We start from the raw sequence: 27841 nt of genomic DNA, 5'->3' as shown, positions 1-27841 counted from the left end.
TTTTTGCATTGTAGTATGGACTGAGAAAATGGAGATATTAAAAAAACTATGATATATTTTAAAACAAACAAGATGGTGGATGATGTTGTACTGCAGTTGTAGTGACTGCTATCCAATTTGATAGCTTTGTTAAAAGGTTAATGTCACTTTGTACAACCTTCAGATTGCATTTTTAAATAAACACCTGAGGGAAATGACACAGGCCAAAACTTCTTAATAAATATGCAATATAGGGATGTACACGTCTCCAGATGTTTGTGTTTATGAGCTATTTTTGGAAAATGTTTGAAAACACCAGTGTAGACGGAGAGAGTTTTAGAATGAAAATGCAGTTTTCAGATCTATCCAGATTAATGTGGACAGAGCCTGAGTCACTTAATGAAAACATAACTCAAGCTAACTTATGGCCAGATTAAACATACATAACTGTGATTGTGGTGTTATGATATCATGAAGAGTTTATACATACATACGCATACACATATACATTATATATATATATATATATATATATATATATATATATATATATATATATATATATATATATATACACACACACACACACACACACACACACACACACACATATATATACATACACATATCACATATACATATGAAAAAGAGTATAAGTACCCTCCACTAATATTGGCACCCTTGATAAATATGATTAAAGAAGGCTTTGAAAAATTGTCTGTTCCTTTTCAAGGGGAGCTCAACATTTTGTGAGCTTCATGTTGTGGGAAGCACACTCAGTATCTGAAGTCTGTGTAAAATCATGCCTATTTATAGGCCTGCCATGGTCAGGTGACGTGGCATATTGCTCGTCGCGTGACTATAAAAACGTGTCTGTGTGAACATGCCTACAGCTCTTCACTGCTCTCTATTTTCGAACGAATATATAGTCATGTGAAAAGATACAGTGAGGGAAAAAAGTATTTGATCCCCTGCTGATTTTGGACGTTTGCCCACTGACAAAGAAATGATCATTCTATAATTTTAATGGTAGATTTATTTGTACAGTGAGAGACAGAATAACAACAAAAAAATCCAGAAAAACGCATGACAAAAATGTTATAAATTGATTTGCATTTTAATGAGGGGAATAAGTATTTGACCCCCTCTCAATCAGAAAGATTTCTGGCTCCCAGATGTCTTTTATACAGGTAACAAGCTGAGATTAGGAGCACTCTCTTAAAGGGAGTGCTCCTAATCTCAGCTTGTTACCTGTATAAAAGACACCTGTCCACAGAAGCAATCAATCAATCAGATTCCAAACTCTCCACCATGGTCAAGACCAAAGAGCTCTCCAAGGATGTCAGGGACAAGATTGTAGACCTACACAAGTCTGGAATAGGCTACAAGACCATTGCCAAGCAGCTTGGTGAGAAGGTGACAACAGTTGGTGCGATTATTCGCAAATGGAAGAAACACAAAAGAACTGTCGATCTCCCTCAGCCTGGGGCTCCATGCAAGATCTCACCTCGTGGAGTTGCAATGATCATGAGAACAGTGAGGAATCAGCCCAGAATTACACGGGAGGATCTTGTTGATCTTGATGATCTCAAGGCAGCTGGGACCATAGTCACCAAGAAAACAATTGGTAACACACTACGCCGTGAAGGACTGAAATCCTGCAGCGCCCACAAGGTCCGCTGCTCAAGAAAGCACATATACATGCACGTCTGAAGTTTGCCAATGAACATCTGAATGATTCAGAGGACAACTGGGTGAAAGTGTTGTGGTCAGATGAGATCAAAATGGAGCTCTTTGGCATCAACTCAACTCGCCGTGTTTGGAGGAGGAGGAATGCTGCCTATGACCCCAAGAACACCATCCCCACCGTCAAACATGGAGGTGGAAACATTATGCTTTGGGGGTGTTTTTCTGCTAAGGGGACAGGACAACTTCACCGCATCAAAGGGACCGTCAAATCTTGAGTGAGAACCTCCTTCCCTCAGCCAGGGCATTGAAAATGGGTCGTGGATGGGTATTCCAGCATGACAATGACCCAAAACACACGGCCAAGGCAACAAAGGAGAGGCTCAAGAAGAAGCACATTAAGGTGCTGGAGTAGTCTAGCCAGTCTCCAGACCTTAATCCCATAGAAAATCTGTGGAGGGAGCTGAAGGTTCGAGTTGCCAAACGTCAGCCTTGAAACCTTAATCACTCTGCAAAGAGGAGTGGGACAAAATCCCTCCTGAGATGTGTGCAAACCTGGTGGCCAACTACGAGAAACGTCTGACCTCTGTGATTGACAACAAGGGTTTTGCCACCAAGTACTAAGTCATGTTTTGCAGAGGGGTCAAATACTTATTTCCCTCATTAAAATGCAAATCAATTTATAACATTTTTGACATGCGTTTTTCTGGATTTTCTTGTTGTTATTCTGTCTCTCACTGTTCAAATAAATCTACCATTAAAATTATAGACTGATCATTTCTTTGTCAGTGGGCAAACATACAAAATCAGCAGGGGATCAAATACTTCTTTCCCTCACTGTAAGTACACCGTATGGAAATTGTTGGCTTTTTTGACATATTTGGACAAGCGATCATTTGATCCTCTTTGAAACAGTGCCTATTAATAAAGCTGATACACTATCAAATGACACATAAACCTGACATTTTTAGTAATTTTCACAATTTAAATAAAAAAACTGATCAGTCACATGGAAAAAGTAAGTATACCCCTACATTTATCACACCTTCAAATCCATCAAATTAGAATCAGGTGTTCAAGATTGCGTGCAAGTGATTAGAACCTGCTTAGTGAGTGCAGGTGGAACCTGTCTTATTTATAACCCTCTCATATCTAGTGTCTGATATTTCCTTTGTTACTGAGGTGTGTGGTGTCATCGTGCCAAGATCTAAAGAGTTCTGTAAGGCCTTCAGAAAAAAGGTTTGGATGTCTATGTCTGGCAAGGGATTTAAAAAGATCTCTGTAAGGATCCACTGTAAGGAAAATAATCTACAAATGGCGCAGATTTCAAACAACTGCCAATTTGTCCAGGAATGGCCATCACAGCAAATGTAACCCAAGAGAAGACGGGCTGAAAAAACCCCAAAATTTCATTACAGCATCTGCTAGTATGTCTTGCAACCGTTGATGTCAAAGTGCATGCTTCTATAATCAGAAAGCGATTACACAAATATGACCTGCATGGGAGGTCATAGATATAGTATAGAGTTGTTTGGCCATAGTAACAGCAGACATGTGTCACACTTTTCAGAAGAAGCACCTCATGCCAACTGTGAAGCATGATGGTGGAAATGTTATAGTTCAGGGTTGCTTCGCTGCCTCAGGGAATGGACAGCATGCATTCATTAATTCAATTATGAATTCTGCATCATATCAAAGAGTGCTTGAAAATAATGTGAGGCCATCTGTCTGAAAATTGAAGCTGAACTGAAAGTGGACCTTTCAACGGGATAATGGTCCTTTTTACACACTAGCAAATCCACCAGTGCATCATTTTTATGGGAGTGGAGCATGCCTGTTGTGTGTGTGTGTGTGTGTGTGTGTGTGTGTGTGTGTGTGTGTATATATATATATATATATATATATATATATATATATATATATATATATATATATATATATAAAATCTAATGTTATACACACGGGTTATACACACGGCTTTCCCCAGAAACGTGACACTTCATGGTGCACTTCCAGGAAAAAAGGGTAGTTTTCTGTGGTGTGAGGGAGCGCTCTCCTTCTCATTGGCTCCTCAGAGTGGGTGGGTTGACGCTCCATAATAGAGCCCATCATCCTTCGGCCGAGAAGAGAGCCAAGAGCCTAGCTGCTTCATTGTCTCTCTTTTTTTTCTTTTTTTATAAATATAAAATATATATCGTCTCTTTTATATAAAGAGACAATGAAGCAGCTCCATGCTTGGCTCTCTCACTTCACCCTTTGTCTATGGTCTCATATCAACACTCCCTCTTCAGGCAGGTTCAAATAATTCTTCTCTGGTGGAGGGGAAGTTTTGTCAGTGAGTGCAATGTAAGCAGACATCCTGTCAAGGCAGGGGCTGAGGCCTAGGGACTGGAGGCTCTATCCACAAGTGGGTGAGTCTATATGGTGGAGGTTCGTTCGAGCAGAAGCGGACGTGTTTGCTTCTGAGGAGACAACACACTGCCCGCTGTGGTTCGCCGCTCATTCCTCCCGCACCAAAAAGAGTCAGGGCTGGATACCATGGTACACATGTGGCCGAGATGATGTCTGTACGCCTTTCCCCTGATCGGTCTGCTCCCACAGGCTGTAGTGAAATCTTGCCAAGACTGTGCAATGTCTGCTACTAGTAGCACAGAATTTGCCTGCTCAAGTTTGGTTATCGGAGATAATATCTTTGCTGGATGGCATTCCCTGAGTGATTTCAGTTTGCAGGGATCTGTTGTCTCAAGCCAGAGGGTTGATTTATCACCCTCGGACGGAACTATGGAAACTGTGAGTCTGGCCCCTGAGGGGCGTCAGCGCATAGATTCCAGCCTCTCAACAGAGGCTTTAGAGACAATGTTAAACTCTAGAGCACCATCCACGAGAAAATTGTATGCATTCAAGTGGCAACTTTTTTATCATGGTGTGAGGAACACCAGTGAGAGCCAGTAACTGTGCAATAGCTACAGTCTTGGAGTTCTTACAGGAAGGCAGTCAGGGCAGTCAAAGACAGTCAGGTTTTCATTTAATATCTATTGATATTTGATAGAGTCCATGATGCCATTTATCCTAACAAAATGTCCAGGTCCTCTGGCAAAAAACATTAATGAGCCTCCACCATATTTAACCCTGGCAATGAGGTACTTTTCAATATGGCTACCTCTCTATGTGTGCCTAAACCACCTCTGGTGTTTATTGCCAAAAAGCTCTATTTTCGTTTAATCTGACCATAGAACCTGATCCCATTTGAAGTTCTAGTAGTGTCTGGCAAATTGAAGATGTTTGAGTTTATTTTTGGATGAGAGTAGAGGCTTTTTTCTCGAAACCCTGCCAAATAACTTGTGGTGATGTAGGTGACTTTGGATTGTAGTTTTGGAAACTTTCTGACCCCAAGACGCAAGTAACTTCTGCAGTTCTTCAGCTGTGATCGTTGGAGATTTTTTGGCCACTTGAACCATTCACTTCACAGTGTGTTGAGACAATATAGACACACGTGCAATTCCAGGTTGATTCACAACATTTCCAGTTGACTTGAACTTCTTAATTATTGCCCTGATGGTGGAAATTGGCATTTTCAATGCTTTTGCTATTTTCATATAGCCACATCCCATTTTGTGAAGCTCAACAACCTTTTGCCGCACATCACGGTTATAATCCATGGTCTTACCCATTGTTATGAAAGACTAAGGGAATTTGGCCAATGTGTTACCTCATATTTATAACCCTTGAAACAGGAAGTCATAGTTGAACTTTTTTACCTGTTCCTAGTCACCCAGGTGTACTACAATTTTTTAAAAATATGAATGGGAATATACTTCAATTGTATTTTTCTCCTATGAATTCATAGGGGTGACAAAAATTGTTAAAGACGCATATTTAACAAACTTTTTTTTTTTTTGATAAACCTGTATTGTGTTTGCAATTGTTTGATATCCATGAGAACAGATTTATTTTTTTATTTTATCACTTTTTTTTTTTTTTTTTTTACAAAAGATCAAAAGGTTAAACAATAAATACAATTTTCACAGCCTTCTTTGCTCATCTTTACCAAGAGTACCAATATTACTGGAGGGCACCATATATGCAGTGCCTTGCAAAACTATTGACCCCGCTTAAAAGTAATCGGATTCCTCTAGTTTACAGTTGCACAGCTTGTTCCAAACAGTATTTTTATTTTTTTTTATTGCAAACTAATATGCTCTTAAAGTCAAAATGCATTGTCAGCAGAGCTTTAAAAAAATTGTGCAGTTATATAAAAATATTATATTGTATATGCAGTTAAATATAAAATTTTTAACTGAAAAAATGCATAAATATTCAACCCCAGACTACTATTTGGTAAAACCATCTTTTGCTGCAATAACAGCTTTACATCTATTGGGGTAAGCTCCTACCAGATTTCCAGATTGTTTTTTTTTTTTTTTACCTATTCTTCCTGGCAGATTTGCCCCAGATTCTTCAGGTTGGTTGGATGTTGTTTGTTGACTTTAATTTTTAATGAGTGTCACAAATTCTCAGTGGGATTCAGATCTGGACTTTGACTTGGCCACTGTAGAACATGATTTTTTTTCAACCACTTCACTTACTTTGGCCTTGATTTTGTTGTTGTTGTTTTTAGCAGACTGAAGTGAGTTCTCTTGTAATATCCACTGTCTTTTTTCTCCATCCATTCTCCATCCATTCTCCCTTCAATTTTGACAAGTTGACCTGGCTCTGAGGATGAAAAGCATCCCCAGGGCATGAATCTTCCACCACCATATTTCACTGTAAGGATGGTCTTAATAGAGGTATGGCCTGTGTTAGGATTGCACCACGCACAGCACTTTGAAACCTGCCCAAATGCCCAATCTTGGTCTCATCACTCCAAAAACACATCTTCACTGGGTCACTCTCATGTTTTCATATGGCTCTTCTTGAACAGTGGTTTCTTTCTGTCTACCCTTCCATACAGTCATCAATTATGCAGAGCTCTTCAAATGGTTGTCTTGTGCACCTTGACTAGACTTCATTGTAGCCACTGTACTCTTTTACTCCTGCAGAGGCCTCACTGCATGTTCCCTCACCAGTCTCTGTCTTGATTCTGCACTGAGTTTTGATGGAGGTTTTTGTGTAGGTAGTGCTTGCGTTGTGATGCAGCTTCCACTTCCTCACTGTTGATGCAGTAGTGAGTGCTTACTGGGATGGCCAAGCTATGAAATTTTATTAATTTTATTATTATTTATGATTAACGTATTTTTACCTTCCACAGAATGCTCCTTAGTCTTCACTTAATTCATTTCCTTTGTACTGACAGTCTCTTCAGTAGCAGGTGTTTTTTTCTGTTCATCAAATGGGAGCTGTTCGAATATCACAGGTCCATGGAGGGGGGGGGGTGAATACTTATGCAAACACCATTTTTGAGTTGTTGATTTTTTTTAAATACTTGCTGAGCAATAATTCACTAATTCAGTACAAGAGAAAATGAGTTTGCTATAAACCTGCTGGCAGGAAAAAAATGTGTATTTATCATTTGTTATTTAGAAAAATCTGATCAATCCCAGGGGGTTTGAGTACTTTTTCAAGCCACTGTGTATACACTGATTAGCCATAACATTAAAACCACCTGCCTAATATTTTGTAAGTCCCTTTTGTGCAACAAAAACAGCTCTGACCCATCAAGGCATGGACTCCACAAGACCTCGGAAGGTGTTCTGTGGTATATGGCACCAAGATGTTAGTATCCATATTTTAATTCCTGTAAGTTGTGAGGTAGGGCCTCCATGGTTCACACTTGTTTGTCCAGCACATGCCCCAGATTGGATTGGATTGCGATCTGGGGAATTTGGAGGCCAAGTCAGCACCTTGGACTCTTTGTCATGTTCCTCAAACCATTCCTGAACAATTTTTGCAGTGTGGAAGGGCACATTATCCTGCTGCAAGAAGCCACTAGCATTAGGGAATACTGTTGCCATGAAGGGGTGTACTTGGTCTGCAACAGTGTTGGTACATGTAAAAGTAACATCCACATAAAAGACAGGACCTAAGGTTTCCCAGCAGAACACTGTCCAGAGTATCACACTGTTAGTTTTCCTGATTCCTGTCAGTCATTTTAATGTTATGGCTAATCAGTGTATATACATTACTCTTGGGTAGTGTTACCAACTCTACATATAAGAACTCTACATTCCAAAGAATGTCAGAGAGTTAAATGGGATAGTTTAGCTCAATGGGTATAAAGAAGTTTTAGATGAGAGAGTACGGCAGCATGTGCAATTATTCGACTTGAACAGAAATATTGACAGAGCATGATCGAACGGTGTGTGCCACCATTTTAATAGAGTTTGTCTCAGTTTTGTCTGTATAGCACTGTGCCATAGCATCTAATAAAGTCACACTAACTGTGCCGCAGACTGCATTACATACACTGATGCGCGTTGGCTGGGCTGAACTTTATTTTAATTGCTTACTATGTTTACTTCAGGTTTACAAAGTTCTTCTGCTTCACATTTGCAAGTGTCATGTTAATTACCAAGATTAGATTCTCAAGGTCCTTTGGATCAGATGCTAATATAATTATAAGCCTTCAATAATGAACAGCATTAGTATATGTTGTGTCTCATTATTATAGCAGATGGTAGTGAATAAACAATCTCCAGCATGAATATTTTACTGTATCATGCTCCATTACAAAAAAGTGAATGACATCCTGAGCTGAGTATGTAAAGCTGTCCTGTTTCATGTGTTGTTCAGGAGCTCCATCACCACTGTGTACATTGAGGTGTTGCCCCCAAACAACCAGAGCCCCCCACGATTTCCCCAGCTCCTTTACAGCCTGGAGATCAGTGAGGCCATGAGGAGCGGAGCCACACTCCTCAACCTGCAGGTCAGATACACTATGAAGATCTAGTTCCTTCTGAACACTACATGTTCTGAAGGATTTCTTAACTTGTACTTTTTCACTGTTTAGGGTTCAGTATTTAGCAGTGATTGTGCCATTGAGCCAGGTTTTAGATTTTAAAGCATTACATTTTAGACTTCCTCATCACAATGTACAATCATACTGTTATCAGGAAAAGTAGATATATTGCCCAAGTAAACTGGTTCTGCAATGAATCAGACAAATCTAAAGGTTTTCTGTTGTTGATGGTTTTCTTGCTACAGGGGTGCTGTTATGGGAAAATTCAGTGATTCGGTGCTGTGCCATGAAGTTGATTATTTCTATATGGGGTTGAATGTCCGACTCTGATTGGTCAGAAGGTTGATAAAAAGTTTGATTCTAGCTGCACCATAAAAGATTAATATTAATTTGCTCATTTTAATACATTATTGTTTCTAGTAACAGCTTCTACAAAGGAACTTTTACAGTGGATGCTCCAAATAATCTCGGGATAAACGGCTTAGAAAAACATGTTTAATTAAGTACTTCTTATAATAGTTGATGTGGTGGAGTTTCCTTTCAAAGGGAACTCAACATTGCATGAGCTTCAAGCTGTGGGAAGCGCCCTTGTGCATGACCAGTATCTATAGTCTGTGTGAAATCACGCTTATTTATAGGCCTGCCATTGTCAGGTGACGTGGCATTTTGTGTATTGCATGATTATAAATTGGTGACCGTTAACCACGTCATCAGCCTTAATATCTTCAGCAAAGACCGGATGTCGGCTGTTTGTGTGAATGCTTATTCACACAACTCTTCACTTGCTCTCTATTTTAAAAAAAAAAAAAACTTTTTTACTTTTTACTGAAAAGTACGAGTCAGAGAGCATTCAGGTAGTCTGTTACTTCTCACTCCCATTTTATTTTGGAGGGGGGAAGACACACTTTCTATGTGAAGTATCTGGAGATGGAGCATGCTGCAGCGGCCCTTGAGGGGGCTGACTGTGTGCATTATGAACGCTTCACAATCAGGCAGCACAATCTCGGCTTGCTCTCTTCTCGGCCGAAGGGTGTTGGATTTTGAAGCCTCATGCTGAGGCAGCAAGCCAGCTCAGGTCCTGGGGATCCCATATGGATCTGGAGGAAGATCTCTTGCTCTGTCCTCCGGGTCTGACTATCTGCTTCCTGGTTTTGGAGCTCACATTGCAACTCCTCCTTCCAGTACGGAGAGTCGACCCACCCTCTCTGACTCCAAGGAGCCAGAGGGGGGAGCCAGTGCACTAAAGACGGAGAGCAGCTCTCAAGCATATAAATAGTTGCTTGAAGTGATTACTAGGGCTGTAGAGAAACTGAATTTAGACTGGCCTGGGAAAGAGGAAGTGGCTTGTAGCAGGCTGGACGAGCCCTTCTCCCCAGTGAAAATAAAGCTCCCTCACAACACAGAAAAAAACCCTTTTTTCCAGAAGTGCATGATGAAATATCATGCTTCTGTGGAAAACCATACACCAGCTGTGTTTATAATCCCACAATGCTGAAGGTGGAGGAGGCACTTGCAAGCTAGGCAGGGAATTAAGGGGGGCTGGCTTTGGCATCCAAGCCATGTAAGGCCACCTCGGCAGTGGTGGAGCTTTGCCGTGCCACAGACTTGTCTCTTCAGGTGACCAAGCAAATGGCCAGTCATATCGGCTGTTCAATGGGTAGCTTGGTTGCAGTGGAGAGGAGACTATGTCTTAACCTCTCAGGGAGGGGGGGGGGGGGGGGGGGGGGGGGGTGTAAGGATAAGGTCTCCCTGCTGGATGCTCCTGTTGAACCTTCTGGCCTGTTCGGTCGCATGGTTAATGCCATTGCTGACAGGTTTCACAAGGTGAAACAGCAAATGCCAGGGTTCAGCCAGATCCTTTCCCGTCATGTCAAGTTTGCCAGCACTAGTGTGAGGGAGGCACAGAAGGTGAGTGTGGCAGCCCACTTCTTCCCATGGAGAGCCAGGAGAACCAGGCAGACACAGTTGCAGCCTGCTAGTAGGCCTGAAAAGAAGGAGCTGTCCTGATGGGCTGCGGATGGAAGTATCAAGGGATGTGAGGCTGTTAGGGCATTTAGCCCCCAGCATTACTGCAGGGCCCCCCTAGCTAATGTCATCCTAAGTTTTCAGTCCTCTCTGGTCAGCAAGCTGTCACAGGGCAATGAAAATCTGATGCTTTCCTTCTAACAGAATGTGGGAGAGTTGACATCATTAAAACACCATCTGCCACTGTGGACACTACTGCCAAATATGTCTTCATGGGTTCTGTCCATCATAGAAAAGAGTTACCAGGTCCAGTTCAGAGAGTCCCCCCCCCCCGGTTCAGAGGTGTGCTCACCATAGTAGTCAGCACAGAGCAGAGCCCGATGTTAGTGCAGGAAGTAAGATCTCTCTTGTACAAAGGGGCCATAGAACATCTACCCCTTTCTCTGAGGGAGGGAGGTTTTTACAGCCATTATTTCATGGTCCGCAAAAAAAATGTATGTGGCCAATTTTAGATCTGTGTCATCTGAACTGTACTCTTCTGACATATAGGTTCAAGATGCTGATGCTCAAACTTATTGTTCCACAGATTCAGTTCGAGGACTGGTTTGGGATGATAGATCTAAAAGACACATTTTCCACATAGAAAATATTGCCCAGTCACAGGAAGTTCTTGACGTTCACATTTGGAGTCAGTACATACCAATATAGGTTCTTCCCTTTGGTCTAGCTTTATCCCCCACTTCCTGCTGTGGTTTGCCTTCTCTCCTCCTGCACCATTGGGGCTGGACGACATTGTACACGCATGGCCGAGGTCACGTCTGTACGCCTTCCCCTGATCGTTCTGCTCCCACAAGTTATAGTGAGAGTTCGCCATGATGGCCTACTTCTGCTGCTAGTAGCACCTTATTGGCCAGCTCAAATATGGTTCCTGGAGATATGGTTGGCTCCTTCTACAATCAGGGTCTATGTGGCCACCATTTCAGTCAGCCACATCTCTTTTGATTCAGCCTCTGTGGGGCAACATTTTCCAACATCGAGGTTTATGAGTGGTGTCATGCGGCTGAGGCCTATCTGCAGACCACGATTTCATTCCTGTACCTTCGTGGGACCTTTCAGTGCCAATAGAGGTGATGCTGTGTCAAAGCAGTGCATCTCCAATTGGATAGTGGAAGCAATCCCTATCGGTTATGAGGCATGCAGGCTTGCTACACCTCTGGGCATAAGGGCTCATTCCACTAGGGGGGTCACCTCACCCCCTTATCCAAAGGGCTACCATTACAGGATGTGTGTGCTGTGGTGGGGTGGTCTACGCTGCATACATTCATTTGATATTACAATTTAGATTGGATTCCACCCCAGGCTCGAGAGTCTTGCAGTGGCTCTCAGGCTCGGACATTTTTGAAGAGGCCATACCCTCAGTATGATGGTGTTTATAATCTGTCCAACAGCGTGAAGCTCACGCAACTTTGTTCATTTTAAAAGGGACAAAGAGGTCTCTTTTAAAGGGAACGGCTGGGGCATGTAACCCTGCTCCCTGAGAAGGGAATGAGATGTTGCATGGCTTTGTCATACTTTGCTTCAGATAATAGAGACTGATGACCTGGTTACAGGCACCGTTTTATAATCATGTGACGCACGAAATCACCTGACCATGGCAGGCATATCAATAGGTGTGATCTCACACAGCGTTCAGATACCAGTCACATGTAAGGGTGCTTCATACAGCATGAAGCTCATGCAACTACAGTGGCAAGAAAAAGTATGTGAACCTTTTGGAATTTCATGGTTTTCTGCTTAAATTTGTCATAAAATGTGATCTGATCTTCATCTAAGTCAGGGGTATTGACAAATATAATGTGCCTAAAATAATAACATAAATTCTGAGCCCTCATGTCTTTATTGAACAAACTCATTCATCATACAAAATGGCAGTGGAAAAAGTAAGTGAACCCTTAGAATTAATAATGGGTTGACACCCCCTTGGCAGCAATAACCTCAACCAGGCACTTCCTGTAGCTGTGGATCAGACCTGCACATCGTTCAGGAGGAATTTTAGCCCATTCTTAATGGCAGAACTGCTTTACCTCTGTCATATTCTTTCATGTGTCTCATGTGTATGGCTCTCTTCAAGTCATTCCATAGCATCTATATTGGCTTGAGGTCTGGGCTCTGACTTGGCCACTCCAAAAGGCAGATTTTGTTTTTCTGCAGCCATTCTGTTGTGGACTTGCTCCAGTGTTTTGGGTCATTGTCCTGTTGCATCACCCAACTTCTACACAGTTTCAGCTGACGTACAGACATTCTCACATTATCCTGAAGAATTGTCTGATATACTTAGGAATTCATCTTCCCCTCAATGATTGCAAGCTGACCAGGCCCTGATGCAGCAAAGCAGTAGCTGTAGTCCACACCTCCAAACTCATTTTCTTAGCGAGACTCCAGGTCAGCTAAAACCTGATTCCAATTAGCTTTTTTGAGGTCATTAAGTCAAGGGTTCATGTACTTTTTCCACAAGCACTATGAGGTTTTTTGGTTGTTCTCAATAAATATATGAGAGATCTAAATTTTAAAAAAATAATTTTAGACACATTATATTTGTCAATACCCTTGACTTAGATGAAGATCAGATCACAATTTATGACAAATTTATGCAGAAAACCTTGAAATTCCAAAAGGTTCACATACTTTTTCTTGCCACTGTACTTGTTCCCTTCTCAGAGAACAGGTAACAAAGTTGTTTATTGTTTTTGTTATTTAACATTTATGAAAGGAATCTCGGTTGTAAGCACTCAGTCTCGGTTACCCTTTCTGTTTACTCGGTAAAATGACAGGCTGCTCTTTTGTGTGCATGCGTGTGTGTGTGTGTGTGTGTGTGTGTGTGTGTGTGTGTGTGTGTGTGTGTGTGTGTGTGTGTGTGTGTGTGTGTGTGTGTGTGTGTGTGTGAGAGAGAGAGAGAGACTAATGAAGAATAACTGTTTATCGTAGCTATAACGCTGGTGAGAACAGGAACTAACTTGTCTCAGAAATTCCATAGCACTAATGTGTCTTGATTGAGGTGTAGGGGCGTAGATTATTTTCAGATGACATCACAGCCTGTCATCTGTTATTCCTTACATACTGTAACAACACATCCCAAAGGTTTTTATTCCTCTTATACCACAGCAATTTGCCAACTTGTTACCTTTTTTTAATAGAATGAAACATCTTACATTTCATTCATTTATAGTTACATTTAATATTGAGGATCATCCATAAAACAATATAGTTTTTGTTATAATTTAAATTATAGCAACTATAAACAGTCATTCCCTCCTCAGCCTCTCTTTTTTTCTCTCTCTTGAAGTAAATAAGAAAAAATGCAGTTTGTTAGGGGTTACCAAGAAACCACAAACCTCTGCCCTGAAGACTTTTCTGTGTCAGTTTTATTTCTGACTGTTACTAAATGCTGACACTGGGGACTCCTTACAAAAAACCCTATCTCCTCACAGAAAACCAACCATATCAACAGTTACACATATTTTTAGTCCTTTTATGTGGAGCATAAACCATACAAGTCCTTGGGTATGTTGTTACTACAAAATTGATAATGTATTAGAATGAGTGAATTAATATAAATTGTGATTTGCCCAGCAGCTGGAAATGTTATGAAGAATTAATCAACACCTGACTAATCAGATTCATCAGCACTGTTTTTAATACGTAGACCTACTGTCCCAGGTTACTCACTTCTTAGAGGTTCACACGTGTCTCGGGACTACCCGATTGTAAGCAGCCTTTGGTCAAATGCTGCAGCTGTGGTGTGTGACGACAGGAGCATCCATCTTACAGAAAGCCTCCTACAGTTCTTTTTGAAAGATGACTCTCGCCTGTAGCTCTCTGCCTCAAACTCCAAAATCCTTCTGCAATTACAGTAACAAGGGAATCCATGATGCATTCAGAGTTTTCTTTTGATCTACTGGCACTAGGCTTGCTAAGTTAAGGGTTTTGCTTTTACATCAGACCTTGGAAGCACATAAGAAAATCATGAGCACATAGGCAAAAGCAATATTAATAGTATATTTTATATATATATATATATATATATATATATATATATATATATATATATATATATATATATATGCCTGAAGTAAAAAGCATTTCCAATTTGAATGGGTTGTATGAAAATCAATGATTTGTCCAGTTTTTTTTTTTTTTTTTTTAAGAATTAGATCATTCACTTGGGCCTAAGTGGTGATCCTAAAATAAGATGTGATTTGAAGGAATATGCACCAGGGAATATTCAGGAGGTATAGAACAAGAAGAACCAGACTTAAGACAGTTTAAGACTGTTTGCAAGTGTTGATGCTTAGTATTGTAGTATTAAGTTTGAGCTACATTTGGAGTCAATTATGGTGTTTTCTTAAGTGATACTGTAGAGATTTCTCAGGCTGTTCAAGTTTGCCCACAGGCACACAGCCATGTTGAATCTTGCCTCTCAGCGTAATTGATTTATTGTAACATGAAAGTGCTGTGTGTCTTTTGCAGGCAACAGACCGAGAAAAAGATCTCATTATGTACAGCATCCTCAGCGGAGATCCTGATAATGTCTTCGAACTCAATCAAACGTAAGCTCTCACTGAAGGGTTTCACCAAAGTTTTGCTCTGACAGTTGATTTTATTTTACTTGACAGGAAATGCTGACATTCTAATTTTACACTGTTTTCAACTTTAAGACCTTGTGGAAATAGGCAAGGGGATCTGTGCATTTTATTTTATTGGCTTGCCACTTACTATTTGTGTTTGTCATGAATCAAATACAGAAGATACTTGTGACCACAAATTTTTTCGTACAGTATGACATTAATAACATGAGCTCTACTATACTATACTGTGTAGTCATTCAAATTAGCTGTTCTCTCAAATATCAGCCCCTGCTTAATTCACATATGTTTTCCATTCACACTAATCATACTAATTGAATCGAGATTACTCATTCTTACCTCCAAACTCTCCATTCTCAAAAATGGCAGGGTTATGACCCTGTTCCCTGAGAAGGGAACGAGACATTGCGTGAGCTTGTGGGAAGCACCCTCACGTGTGACCGGTATCTGAAGCTTGTGATTTATTTATTTTTAGGCCTGCTGTGGTCAGGTGATGTGGCAATTAAGCATGTCCCATGATTATAAAATGGCACCTGTGAACCATGCCGACATCCTCTTATCTGAAGCAAAGATGCAATTCACAGGCATGCCGCAGTATGACAAAGCAACACAAAGCCTTTCAAAGGGAACTCAAAGTTGTATGAGCTTCATGCGGTGGGAACAAGAATACCCACTCTATCATACTGAGGGTATGGCCTGTTCAAAAGATCCAAGCCCAGTGGTCAATGCAAGACACTCAAGCCTGGGGTGGAATGCATGCCCAGACTGTAATATCGAATGAATGTGTGCACACATCCTGTAAGGGTCCCCCTTTGGATAAAGCCTTCAAGGAGGTGACCCCCGTAGTGGAATGAGTCCTTATGCCCAGAGGTGTAGCGAGACCATGCACCTCATAAGTGATAGAGATTGCTGCCACTATCCAATTAGAGATGTGCTGCCTCGACACAGCATCACCTTTACTGGCACTGCCAAAGCAGACCAGCAACTGCTCCCACTTATGCCACTGGCCGGAGCGGTGGACGTAAGTACAGAGAGCCCTTACTGGACACAGTAGGTGCAATTTCTCTTGTTCTACTATGAGGAACGGAGTGCAGAAAGCCTGCAACACTACCAGCTGGTCAACAGACATAGGCACTTTCGGAATATAATCTGGCCTAGGATATAGGAGGGCCTTGGCTAATCCAGGGGCAAAGTCAAGGCAGAAAGGGGCAACAGAGAGAGCTTGTAGATCTCCTACTCACTTGAGTGATGTCCGGGCCAGCAAAAGAGCTACCTTTAAGGTCAGAAGCTTCTCTGAGGCTGACTCTAAGGACTCAAATTGGGCACCTGACAGGCCTTCCAGGACCGCTGAAAGGTCCCAGGAAGGTATCCGTGGTCTGCAGATGGGCTGCAGTCACCTAACACCCTGCATAAACCTCAATGTTAGAGTATTTTGCAAAACACAGATAGTGCCACCATCGATAGTGGCTTGGCTGGCCAAAACTGACTGTAGAAGGAGCCAACCCTGCTGAGAAATGCCCTTGTAAGAACTACAGGACTGTAGCTATTGTGCAGTTTACATTTCTAACTGATGTTCCTCACACCACGAGACAAAAAGTCACCACTTTCTCCTGGATGGTGCTCTAGCATTCAATATTGTCTCTACAACCTCAGTTAAGAGACCAGACTCTATAAACTGGTACCACTCAGGGGCCAGACCGACAGTTTCCACAGTTCCACCGAGGGTGATAAATCAACCCTCCGGCTTGAGACAGTAGATCCCTGCGAAAGGGAATCTCCCAAAGAGTGCTGTCTAGCAAGGATATTATCTCTGAGAACCATATTCGAGCTGGCCAGAAAGGTGCTACTAGCATAGATGTAGAGCAGAGCAATCAGAGGAAAAGCATACAGATGTGGCCTTAGCAACGTGTGCACCATTGTGTCCAGCCCCGATGGTGCAGGAGGAGTGAGGGTGAACCAGTCACTGACAAAAACTTTCCCTCTGCCCAGAGAAGAATTAGTTGTGCCTGCCTGAACAGGCGGTGTAAATGTAGTTTTGGTGGTTGATATATGAGAACAGCTCCGCGTTGTTTGTCACAACTAACATATGGTGACCTCTCAATTGAGGAAGAAAGAATTTCAGTGCTATAAATACGACCCACACGATTTCTAATCTGATTAATATGCCACTCTAGATGAGGGCCGCGCCAGAGACCGTGAGCTGGCCAGCCATCTAAGACTGCACCCCAGCCCATGAGGGAGGCATCTGTCTTGCAATAAGGAGGTGTCCCGAGAGTGTGACCCAAGGCTAGAAACCGGGGACACCTCAAATTTTCAGACCATGTAGGCGTCACTGGGTGACTCTGATTTCTCTGAGAGATTTCGTCTTCGGATGAAACCTCCTACTTTTTAGCCACCACTGAAACAGTCATCGGTATGACAGTTGCTGCTGCTGCCATAAGCCCCAACGGTCTCCCATAGAGACTGCAGGGCATGCCCAGACCCAGCTTTATCTTGCTCAATGTTGATATGATTGTGTGTGTTGGGGATAGAAATGCCCTCATCATAGTAGAATACCATATCACCCCTAGAAAAATTGTCCTCTGCACTTGAGAATGCATACTTTTCTTGAGGTTGAAACTGAGCCTCAAGCTCTTCATGTGGGCGAGAACAACATGTCGATGTTTAATTGCCAGTTCCCTGGATCTTGCTAGAATTAACCAGTCATCTACGTAGTTTAGTACACGGATGCCCTGGAGTCGCAAAGGAGCCAGAGGGGCATCCATGCATACATGTAGGTGCGAGGGGATAAAGCTAGACCGAAGGGAAGAACCTGATATTGGTACGCGTTGTCTCCAAACACGAACCTCAGGAACTTCCTGTGACTTGGCAATATTTCTATGTGGAAATCTGCATCTTTTAGATCTATCATCACAAACCAGTCCTCGAACTGAATTTGTGGAATGATAAGTTTGAGCATCAGCATCTTGAACCTATATATCCAAAGTGTACGGTTCAGATGGTGCAGATCTAAAATTGGCCGAATACTCCCATCTTTTTTGTGTACCAGGAAATAATGGCTGTAAAAACCTCCCTCTCTCAGGGAACGGGGTACATGTTCTATGGCCCCTTTGTCCAAGAGGGATCTTACTTTCTGAGCTAATGTCAGGCCCTGCTCTGTGCTCACTACTGTGGTGAGCACACCTCTGAACCGGGGGGATCGAGCCCCGAACTGGACCTGGTAACCCTTTTCTATGGTGGATAGAACCCATGGAGATACATTTAGCAGTAGTATCCACAATGCTAGATTTTCTTTTAGTGACGTTAACTCTTGTGCTTTTGAGGGAAAGCATAAATTTTTTATTGCCCTGTGACAGCTTGCTGACCAGAGAAGGCTGAAAACTTGGGATGACATTGACAAGGGGAGGCCCTATAGTAATACTGGGGGCTAACTGTCTGAACAGCCTCACGTCTCCTGATACTTCCCTCTGTGGCCCATCAAGACCGCTCCTTTGTCTGCTTGGCCTTTATGATCATTCTCAGATCAGGCCTACTAGCAGGCTGCGACTGTGGCTGCCTGGTCCACTGGCTCACTGGGCCACTGAGGTGGGCCACCACACTCGCCTTCTGTGCCTCGCTCGCACTAGTTCTGGCTCGGGCTACACTCGTGGATGGACCAACATGCAGTCACGGTGAAGATAAAAAGGCTGACAGCATGGTTCACAGGTGCCGTTTTATAATCATGGGTCATGCTTAATTGCCACATCACCTGACCACGGCAGGTGTATAAATAAGATTCTGGTCATGCACGAGGGCGCTTCCACAGCGTGAAGCTCACACAATGTTGAGTTCCCTTTGAAATGGAACATCTGATTCACTTGACATAAGAACTATGAAGCATAGAGTTTCATCAAGTCTCAGTGAAAAGGTCATATTTGGTGAAGAGATCTATTTTATTTATTTACTAAGTAAAGAAGGCTAAGCCAGGGGAGTACTGTAATATAAAAAGGTTATGTGGCTTTCCATTTTTTCTTCAGAAATATTTCTGATATTCTGTCACTGTATCAGAGGATGCCTCATCTCCCTGCTTTTCATTGTGCTTATTGCAGACTATTAAAGGCAGGAAATTGCACAAATAAAATTAATAAGGCTATTTTAGAGTTTTAGAGTTCTTGATAAGCAACAGATAAACAATTTGAAGATCACTAGCTGCTGTTCTTACCTGTACAATCTCACCACCCACTTCCAAGTCACTATATAAAATCTGTATGCACCTAAAAAGGTGCCTGGAGTGCCAGGAGAGAGCTAGCATCGACTCGATGAAGAGTAATGCTTGTATTCCTGAACATATAAACCAGAATTTCACATTTTAAGTCTGCAGAGTTTACAAAGCCAGCATTATGCTGAGCTGTGTGTTGACCGGAGTGGGCATTGGGTGGCTTACAGGCACTCCTGGCTGTCCACCCACTCACAGACTCACACAGACTCAGACTCTGAAATCAAATTAGTTGAATCTTGAATAACCTCAACCTCATGTCATTGTTGGGGTGATTTTAAGAGGAGATAAAGGAAATAACTGCTCCTTTCAGCTTAGTAATATTAGTCCTTTAGAACTTCAGAAACATATCTGGTTCTTTAGTGAATATCCTTGGGGTGGGGAGGGTTGAATCCTATGTAGAACCTTATAACAGAGGGTTTTCATTTCAGAAAAGACACCATGTAGAACCACTTTAGAAACCTAGAACCATTCAAGGAAGCCTTGAAGACTATGGTATGAATAAATAATACACAAACATGAAAGTTTTCAGAAAACTGTAGTTTTTTTTTTTCAAAACTGTCATTTTCCATTTCATCTTTGTTGTATGTGCTATAATTGCACCCAGTTTGCTCTGAAAAATATTGAAAATGTACCTGCAAGATCAAAAATATATAGTTGAACAGTTATAATGTCAGTTTCGTATGAGGAACCCATAGCTGTAATTTGATTTAGCTGTTCATAATGACATACAGGGCTGGTTAACAGTGTTACAAATGGCTGACACATTCCCATTGTGTTTTATTTAAGAACAAATGAGCCTGTTACTGCGACTTTCAACAAAGTAATGACTCACTATGTCTCTATTTGGGCTGTGCTTTATTTCTACATTTTTAAATTTACACCACATTCCTTCACATACGGTGCAATAAGCATTATGCTTATAGTTCAACATGAAAGGACTCTTTTAAACTTGTATAAAACCCATTTGTGTACTACTGTGGTTCTCATGCTGGTGTATTGATGCCTTGTAGGTCGGGTCTCTTGCTGCTGGGAAAGATGCTGGACAGAGAGCACACGGATCGCTACACGCTGATCGTTTCTGCCTCCGATGGCAGGCCGGACGGGGTAAGAACAGGGCTAGACATTAAATCAAACAGTGCTCCAGATGAGAGTCACACCTCCTTGAATCCAGTCCTCTTTCAACCGAGAAGTCATTCACCAAAATCCCTGTGTAGCACAAACAGACTGAACCTTAATTCTGTTTCCCAAGAAGATTTGGACCTCTAGATTCATGTTAGAGGTTAGACAAATGGATATGGCAGCTAGCAGTAGTTGTTGGTCATTGAAAATCTTTCCTGGGACAAGAATTTAAGAAGTCCTTTTCCTGTCTCAGACATTTGAACTGAGAACTCCTCTTTCTCAGCTCATGGTCCCTGCTGTGCTTTTTTAAGTGCATTTCGCAGCAGGCCTGCTGTGATTGATCTGAATAGAGTATCTCACCATGGAGTGATGCTGTGATGATTGAGGTAAAGGAGCAGGACAGCTTTTTTGTTTTTCTAATCACGGAACTCACTTTCTTCATTTCAATCTACTGTGAGCTGACATCATTTGTAAGCTATTCCCTGATGAACAGATTAGTTGATGCCTGCCATGCCTGGCAGTGTAGAATCTAGGAGTCATTGCACAGCTGAGTTTAGAGTTAGCTTAGTCTCAAGCCAGACGTCTAGCATTCACTTGAGGGTCTGGTACAATTTGTTGATAAATGTGCCCAAAAACCGCCTACTTTCTCAGAAAGAGGCTCTTTAATTCAACCTTTTCCCATGTGAGACATCTCCTTTATTCACTGCTTCAAAAAAAGAAGCTTTTAATGGCATGATGGTGAGAATTTATTTAAAACCAGTGACTATATATTGCACAGAAAAGCTTACTGTGTTGTGGCATTAAAAAGTTAGTATTCTCAGAAGTGTAGGTCAGAAAAAGTGTACAAAATACACTTAGTCTGAGTCTAATTCTGAGACTAAGCGTTAGCTACCTTCTACCCCAAGGATACTTTTCTTGAGGCTTTGGTGGTGGTTTATTGGTTAGAAGAATATGAGTTCAAATCCTGGCATGGCCAATGTGCCATTGTCAGGCCCTTGAGCAAGGACGTTAACCTTCATCTGCTCATCTCAACTGTAAGTCACTTTGTATAAAAGTGTCTGTCAAATGCATAAATATAAATGGTAGCCTCGATAAGCAGCTTCCAAATAATTCTCCTCTTACCTAAAGCTTGATTAGCAGATTCCTGACAGCACATTTATCAAATCAGAGCTTGGAAGACATGCACAAACCTTTTGGTGTTGCTTTAGCATTGCAACACTGTGACCTTTATGGAAAATGGCTGCATATTTCTCGCTTGTGCCAAATATGCAACCAGTATGATTTAACTGATACATTGACATCTTTTGAATGACAAAAATGAAAGTGTAGGAACTCTTTCTCTCATTTATACTCTTACCTTTTTCTTCTTGAAAGCTTATGCAACTTTCCCTGAATTCCCTGTTCTTTTTGCCTCCAGTTACAGCAGAGAATCTTTAGACAGGCGGGATGAGCAATCCTGAAATCCAAATACCAATATCAAATATATGCAGTGACCTTTCTTGAAGTACCTGATCATTAGCCAATTTTTTAAACATACCTAGTTTGAGTGCTCTGTAGGGCAGAGATGTGTCGCGAACAGATCTCTGAGTGAAGCCGACCTGTGTTGTCAATTTTTTAAACATACCTAGTTTGAGTGCTCTGTAGGGCAGAGATGTGTCGTGAACAGATCCCTGAGTGAAGCCGACCTACTTGACCTTCACTCCAGGAGAGCTGTTTTTGCTTGCTGTGCTCAGTAAGGGGCAGAGTTATCGCAGCAGCACTAAAAGCCAGACCTGTCAGATTTCTGTCTATATTCTTGCTAAACATGCTTTCTTTTATGCTGGGTGTATACAACAGTGCTGTTAGTTCCATTTGTTTTGTCTTTGAATCAGCAAATTTCCAGATTGGTTAGCTTGATCAGTACCTGGCAAATGAGTCAATCTTAAGCGTTCTAATTTTTGCCAGTGAAAGCATTCATGTAGTGTAGTGTGAGGTTGTCAGTGATGGAATCAAACTGATGCAGGCAAAAGATGTTGACAAAGTTAGAAGAAAATGAGACAATATCGACAACATGTATTAGCACACGGCATGGTGGACAAGCATGTGGAAGTAAAAATACCTTCTACCATACTTCACTCTGATAGACAAAGAGGATTACGATTCTTGTAAAGGCACAAATGAGTCCAGTGAGATGCATGACAAGAGACAAGACGTTCTGTAACAAAACTGGCATATAGAGTGAGATGCTCTTTGTTTTTGCAGTCAGTTAACGAGTTGCGTAGTGTATGCTGAGCTTAATGTCATTTTATGGAAATGTGTAAAAAATTCCCCTCATTATGAGAGACATTGAGCGATTCCATGCTGCTTTGTAAACATCATTGACAAACTGAAAAGCAAGCACGTTTGTCTTTGAGCTTAAAGCGCCGTCACGCCTGGCTCACAGTAAGTGTTACACTGGCTTAATTCAAACTCAGCAGGCTTTATAACCACAGCATGAAATATTTACAACCACAATCTGTCAAACACAGCACCATTAAAAACCTTTAACCAAGAACTCCATGGAGCAATGAAAGAGCTCATCTAATTTACTGTACTTTCTTTCACCCCTGGGACTTATTAGAGATATTAGAGACCTGTGTATCTTTGTGGGTGTAATAGTAGTCTATCATGAATTGGGCGTGGAGAGATATGAATAGGCTGAGCTGATGGAAGAGAAGTTTGTAATGGAAATAGCTCTTGTATCTCCCAGAACTCCCTGCAGTTTCTCAAAGACTGTTCAAGTTTCATTTGAGTCAGTGCATTAAATATGAGTTCTATAGCTCTAGGTTATATCAAAATCCTGGACGGCTGAGGGGAAACATTCAACTCTGCAGTTTACCTCTAAAACACTAAGTCCATATTTATTGTAGTACACCTACTAGAATATTTTATGGGGAACTTGGGAGTCTTTCTGCAGTTTCTACAGAATATGCAGTAGAGGAGGATTGATATTAATGAATGCAATGAAGCATTTCACTATCACAGCCAGCTTAGTGATAGTCTCACTGGTATGGAAGAGAATCCTGGTACAATGACAACTGTAATTTAAATAGAGTATGGCATTATTCACACATTAGAGCAAATACTTTTTCCCCCACTGCAAACTAAAAATGACCAAATTTGAGGGCTTTTTGGAACAAAGTAGAACAAAGGTTTTTATATAATATATATATATATATATATATATATATATATATATATATATATATATATATATATATATATATATATATATATATATATATATGTTAGTGCCCTCCACTAATATTGACACCCTTGGTAAGTATGAGCGAAGAAGTCTGAAAAATTGTCTTTATTGTTTTACCTTTTGATCTTTTGTTTGAAAAGAAAAATCATAAAAATACTCTGCTACCATGGATATCAAACAATTACAAACGAAACACAGGCTTATAAAAAAAAAACAATTATTGGCACCCTTTTAGTCAATACTTGGTGCTACCGCCCTTTGCCAAGATAACAGCTCTGAATCTTCTCCTATAATGCCTGATGAGGTTGGAGAATACATGGCAAGGGATCTCTGAACATTCCTCCATACAGAACCTCTCCAGATCCTTCAAATTACAAGGTCCATGCTGGTGGACTCTCCTCTTTAGTTCACCACACAGGTTTTCTATGGGGTTCAAGTCAGGGGACTTGGTTGGCCATGGCAGGACCTTGATTTTGTGGTCAGTAAACCATTTTGTGTTGGTTTTGATGTATGTTTTGGGTCATTGTCCAGCTGGAAGATTCAACCACGGCACATTTTATGCTTTCTGGCAGAGGCAGTCAGGTTTTCATTTAATATCTGTTGATATTTGAGTCCATAATGCCATGCATCCTAACAAAATGTTCAGGCCCTCTGACAGAAAAACAGCCCCAAATCATTAAAAAGCCACCACCATATTTAACCATGGGCATGAGGTACTTTTCCATATGGCTACCTCTCTGTGTGCTCTAAAACCATCTCTGGTATTTATTGCCAAAAAGCTCTATATTGGTTTCATCTGACCATAGAACCCGATCCCATTTGATGTTCCATTAATGTCTGGCAAACCGAGGACAATTGAGTTTGTTTCTGGATAAGAGTAGAGGCTTTTTTGTTTGTAATTGTCTGATATCTATGAGAGGAGAGTATTTTGTGATATTGTAAACAAAAGATCAAAAGTTTAAACAATTAATAAAAATTTTCACAGCCTTCTTTGCTCATGTTTACCAAGGGTTCCTATATTAGTGAAGGGTACTGTAGAAGAATACTGTGATTTCTTCTTAGAAATGTCTTTCTTCTTTTGAGAAAAGTTCATCATTGCCTTCCCCTGAGCTATAGCTGATTTGGTTGCTGCCATTTTCAGCCTTTGAAAATGCTAATATGACCAGCAGCTGTGGAAGTTATTCATTAGGCTCCATTCACAGCTTGATGATGATTGCAAATATGTTATCAATTTTGTTGGATCTCTGTAAATTAATCAGTGGAAGGGGATATTTGTTTATGAAAGCAAACAGTGGCCCCCCGCCAAGCATAGGCTAAATTAATCTCATTCAGCTGTTTAAGGGCGAGATTTATTCACATGCTGTCTCCTCAGAGTAGGAATATATACAGTGCCTGAATTATTCAGAAAAACAATTAGCAAAAATAATTATGTAAACTATACAATATGCACAATAATTTCCGAAGTTTGTTGACAGCACTGAGGATTGTTTTTTAAAATAAATTTACCATTAAACATATTGCCATTCTTAAGAAATATTATATAGCATGAAGTCCACATGCACAGACCCAAGAATTTGAAAGAACTTAATTATGTTTTGCATGGAGGGGCAGACCAAAATCCATAATTTTTAGACATTGTTAGACATTCCACAAAGAGTCTCAGTGCTATTATTCTCTCCAGGGGAGCTTTCACGAAATATTCATTATAGGGTTACCAATAATGGTGAGGTGTTCTGGGAAAACATGTTGGATTTCACTGTGGCTGAATTCTAGTAAGCATGATTGTTTATCCACAGCCATGCTCCAAAATCTAGGGAAAGCCTTTCCAGAACAGAGGAGGTTGTTATAACAGCAAAGGGGGCGGACTAAAGCTGGAATAGGATGTGCAACAAGAACATATGGGAGTGATTGGTCAGCAGTCCACAAACTTTTGGCCATATAGTGTATCACTGCATTGCATGCATTTCATTAAAGCTGGTACTAATTCTAAAATTGACTATACAGTGAGAACTGATTTTGTCAAGCAGATAGTTCTAACCTCATGTTTTCTTATTTCCAGACCTCAATTGCCAAGGTTAACATACTGGTGACTGATGTGAATGATAACGACCCCATGTTTGATCCATTGCTGCCTCAAAATTTCACTGTTCCGGAAGAGCAGGCGAACGCTTTTGTTGGTCAAGTAAAGGTAAGCACACATGCATGTGCTGCATATTTATTTTCCAAAGTTCCTGAATCTGTTTGCTTCTCCAATTCCAGTGCCTTCCTTTTTCACAGCAGTATTTATCTGTATGGTGATTTATTGAAATGGCTCCACAGCGCAAATGTAAAGGTGCATGAAGGTGTGTATATTTAAGCTTCCACACCTTGTTCCTCACCACATCATCCCTGTCAGTGCTCATATAATTGAGCAGAGCTCCTTGTCTGGAGGTGGCTTTGTGAAGTCTAACCCTAATCAGCACCCGCTGGGCAGATGGACAGAGTGCCAGTGACTTCACCTCACCCTTCTGTCATAGCACAGAAGCATGGCTCTCCCAAGTGTCTGCGCTCTTTATAATTTCACAATTAAATAAATGTAATTTAAATAATGTGTCACCTTCAGGGACATGCCACAGTGAGCAGCTTTGTTAAGCTACAAGATCTAATTAGTGGTCGAGATGAATAGGTCTGCTCTGTCAGTGGCGTAATCAGAACATAACACATAATGCAGACATCTGTTTATTGACTTAGCTTCTTAGGTACACATCTGAGCCCTGGGGAAATTACACTGGACTCAAATAGTAACCTTGTAAGAGAATGTGTTTTGTTGTTGTTGTTGTTTAGCCTTTTCTTTTATCCATTGTGTGTTTTTTGTGTATGTGCATCAGGGGTGGAAAGGTGTCATAACTGTTCAACCCACTATGGCAGTTTTTGTTAGATGGAATATATAGAAATACATTTAAAAATATGAACTCCAATCACAGTGCTACACCTATAAGTATTATCCATCCATCCATTTTCTGTACTGCTTAACCTGCACAGGGAAGTGGTGAGCCTGAAGCCGATCCCAGGGAACTCAGGGCACAAGGTGGCGGATGCCCTGGATGGGGTGCTAACCCATTGCAGGGCACAATCACACTACGGACAATCTATAGATACCAATCAGCCTATAAAACATGCCTTTGGACTGTGCTATGAAACCACTGTACAGTACCTGGAGGAAACCCACCAAAGCAGGGCAGAACATGCAAACTCCATGCACACAGAGTGGAGTAGGGAACCTCCAACCCTGGAGGTGCAAGGCAAACGTGCTAACCACTAAACTTTCGTGGCCCCAGAAGTATTATCTTTATTACCAGTAGTATTTGTGTGGGACCTGAGCTAGGTTTCACAAACCAGATTTGCTTCACATATGTGTGAAAAGCCACGCTGACTATGTGCAACGGCTGTTGAAATTAAATTCTGCAATCAAAAAATAAAAATGCAAAAGCGCTATTAAAAACTAAAATAAAATTTTTTTTAATAGTTATTTTTAGCCCTTACAGATCAAGCACTAGTGTTACTCAGAGTGTTCTTTGCCAGGCAACAACTTGGAGTGCACTATTGATTCAGCTGCAGAGATGCAGTGACAAGTAGGGATGAAGGTGTGCATATCTTAACGGGGTCATGAATTTTAAAAAAATATATATTATTATTATTATATTATCTTCCCTGAGGTGTAATTATAATATTAGTAAAGTTTTTTTGAAAAAAAAAAAAAGACAAAATCTATTAATTTATGTTCCCTTTCAAAGGGAACTTCAACGTTGCATTTAGCATAACAGTATGGGGAGCGCCTTGTGCGCGTGACCGGTATCTGAAGCTTGTGTAAAATCATGCCTCTACTTATAGGCCTGCCATGATCAGGTGATGTGGCAATTAAGCGCGTTGCATGATATATATATGGCAACTGTGAACCACGCCGCCTGCCTTATTACCTTCAGCGAGACTGCATGTCTGTTGTTTCTGTGACAAAAAACGTTTCATTTCTACTCATATTTTCTCAAAATCTCTGAACTTTTCTATCCCTTTTTTAGAGAAAAAGAAAAGAA

The 27841-nt window shown here is 41.1% G+C and overlaps 1 protein-coding gene across 1 annotated transcript in view; it reads left to right on the top strand.

Annotated features, from left to right (window-relative positions):
* pcdh15b (protocadherin-related 15b) overlaps positions 1-27841 on the top strand; it is a 226517-nt gene that overhangs the window by 100246 nt on the left and 98430 nt on the right. Inside the window, exons 16-19 of the mRNA XM_017482601.3 lie at positions 8395-8527; positions 15053-15132; positions 20437-20530; positions 25831-25959. Coding sequence (XP_017338090.1) covers positions 8395-8527; positions 15053-15132; positions 20437-20530; positions 25831-25959 — 436 coding nt within the window. The remainder of the gene's footprint in view (positions 1-8394; positions 8528-15052; positions 15133-20436; positions 20531-25830; positions 25960-27841) is intronic.

This window comes from Ictalurus punctatus, chromosome 13 (assembly GCF_001660625.3).
Source record: "Ictalurus punctatus breed USDA103 chromosome 13, Coco_2.0, whole genome shotgun sequence".
In the NCBI taxonomy this organism is placed as follows: Eukaryota; Metazoa; Chordata; class Actinopteri; order Siluriformes; family Ictaluridae; genus Ictalurus; species Ictalurus punctatus.
Note: the sequence above shows the minus strand (reverse complement) of the source record. Positions and strands in the feature narration are given on the sequence as shown.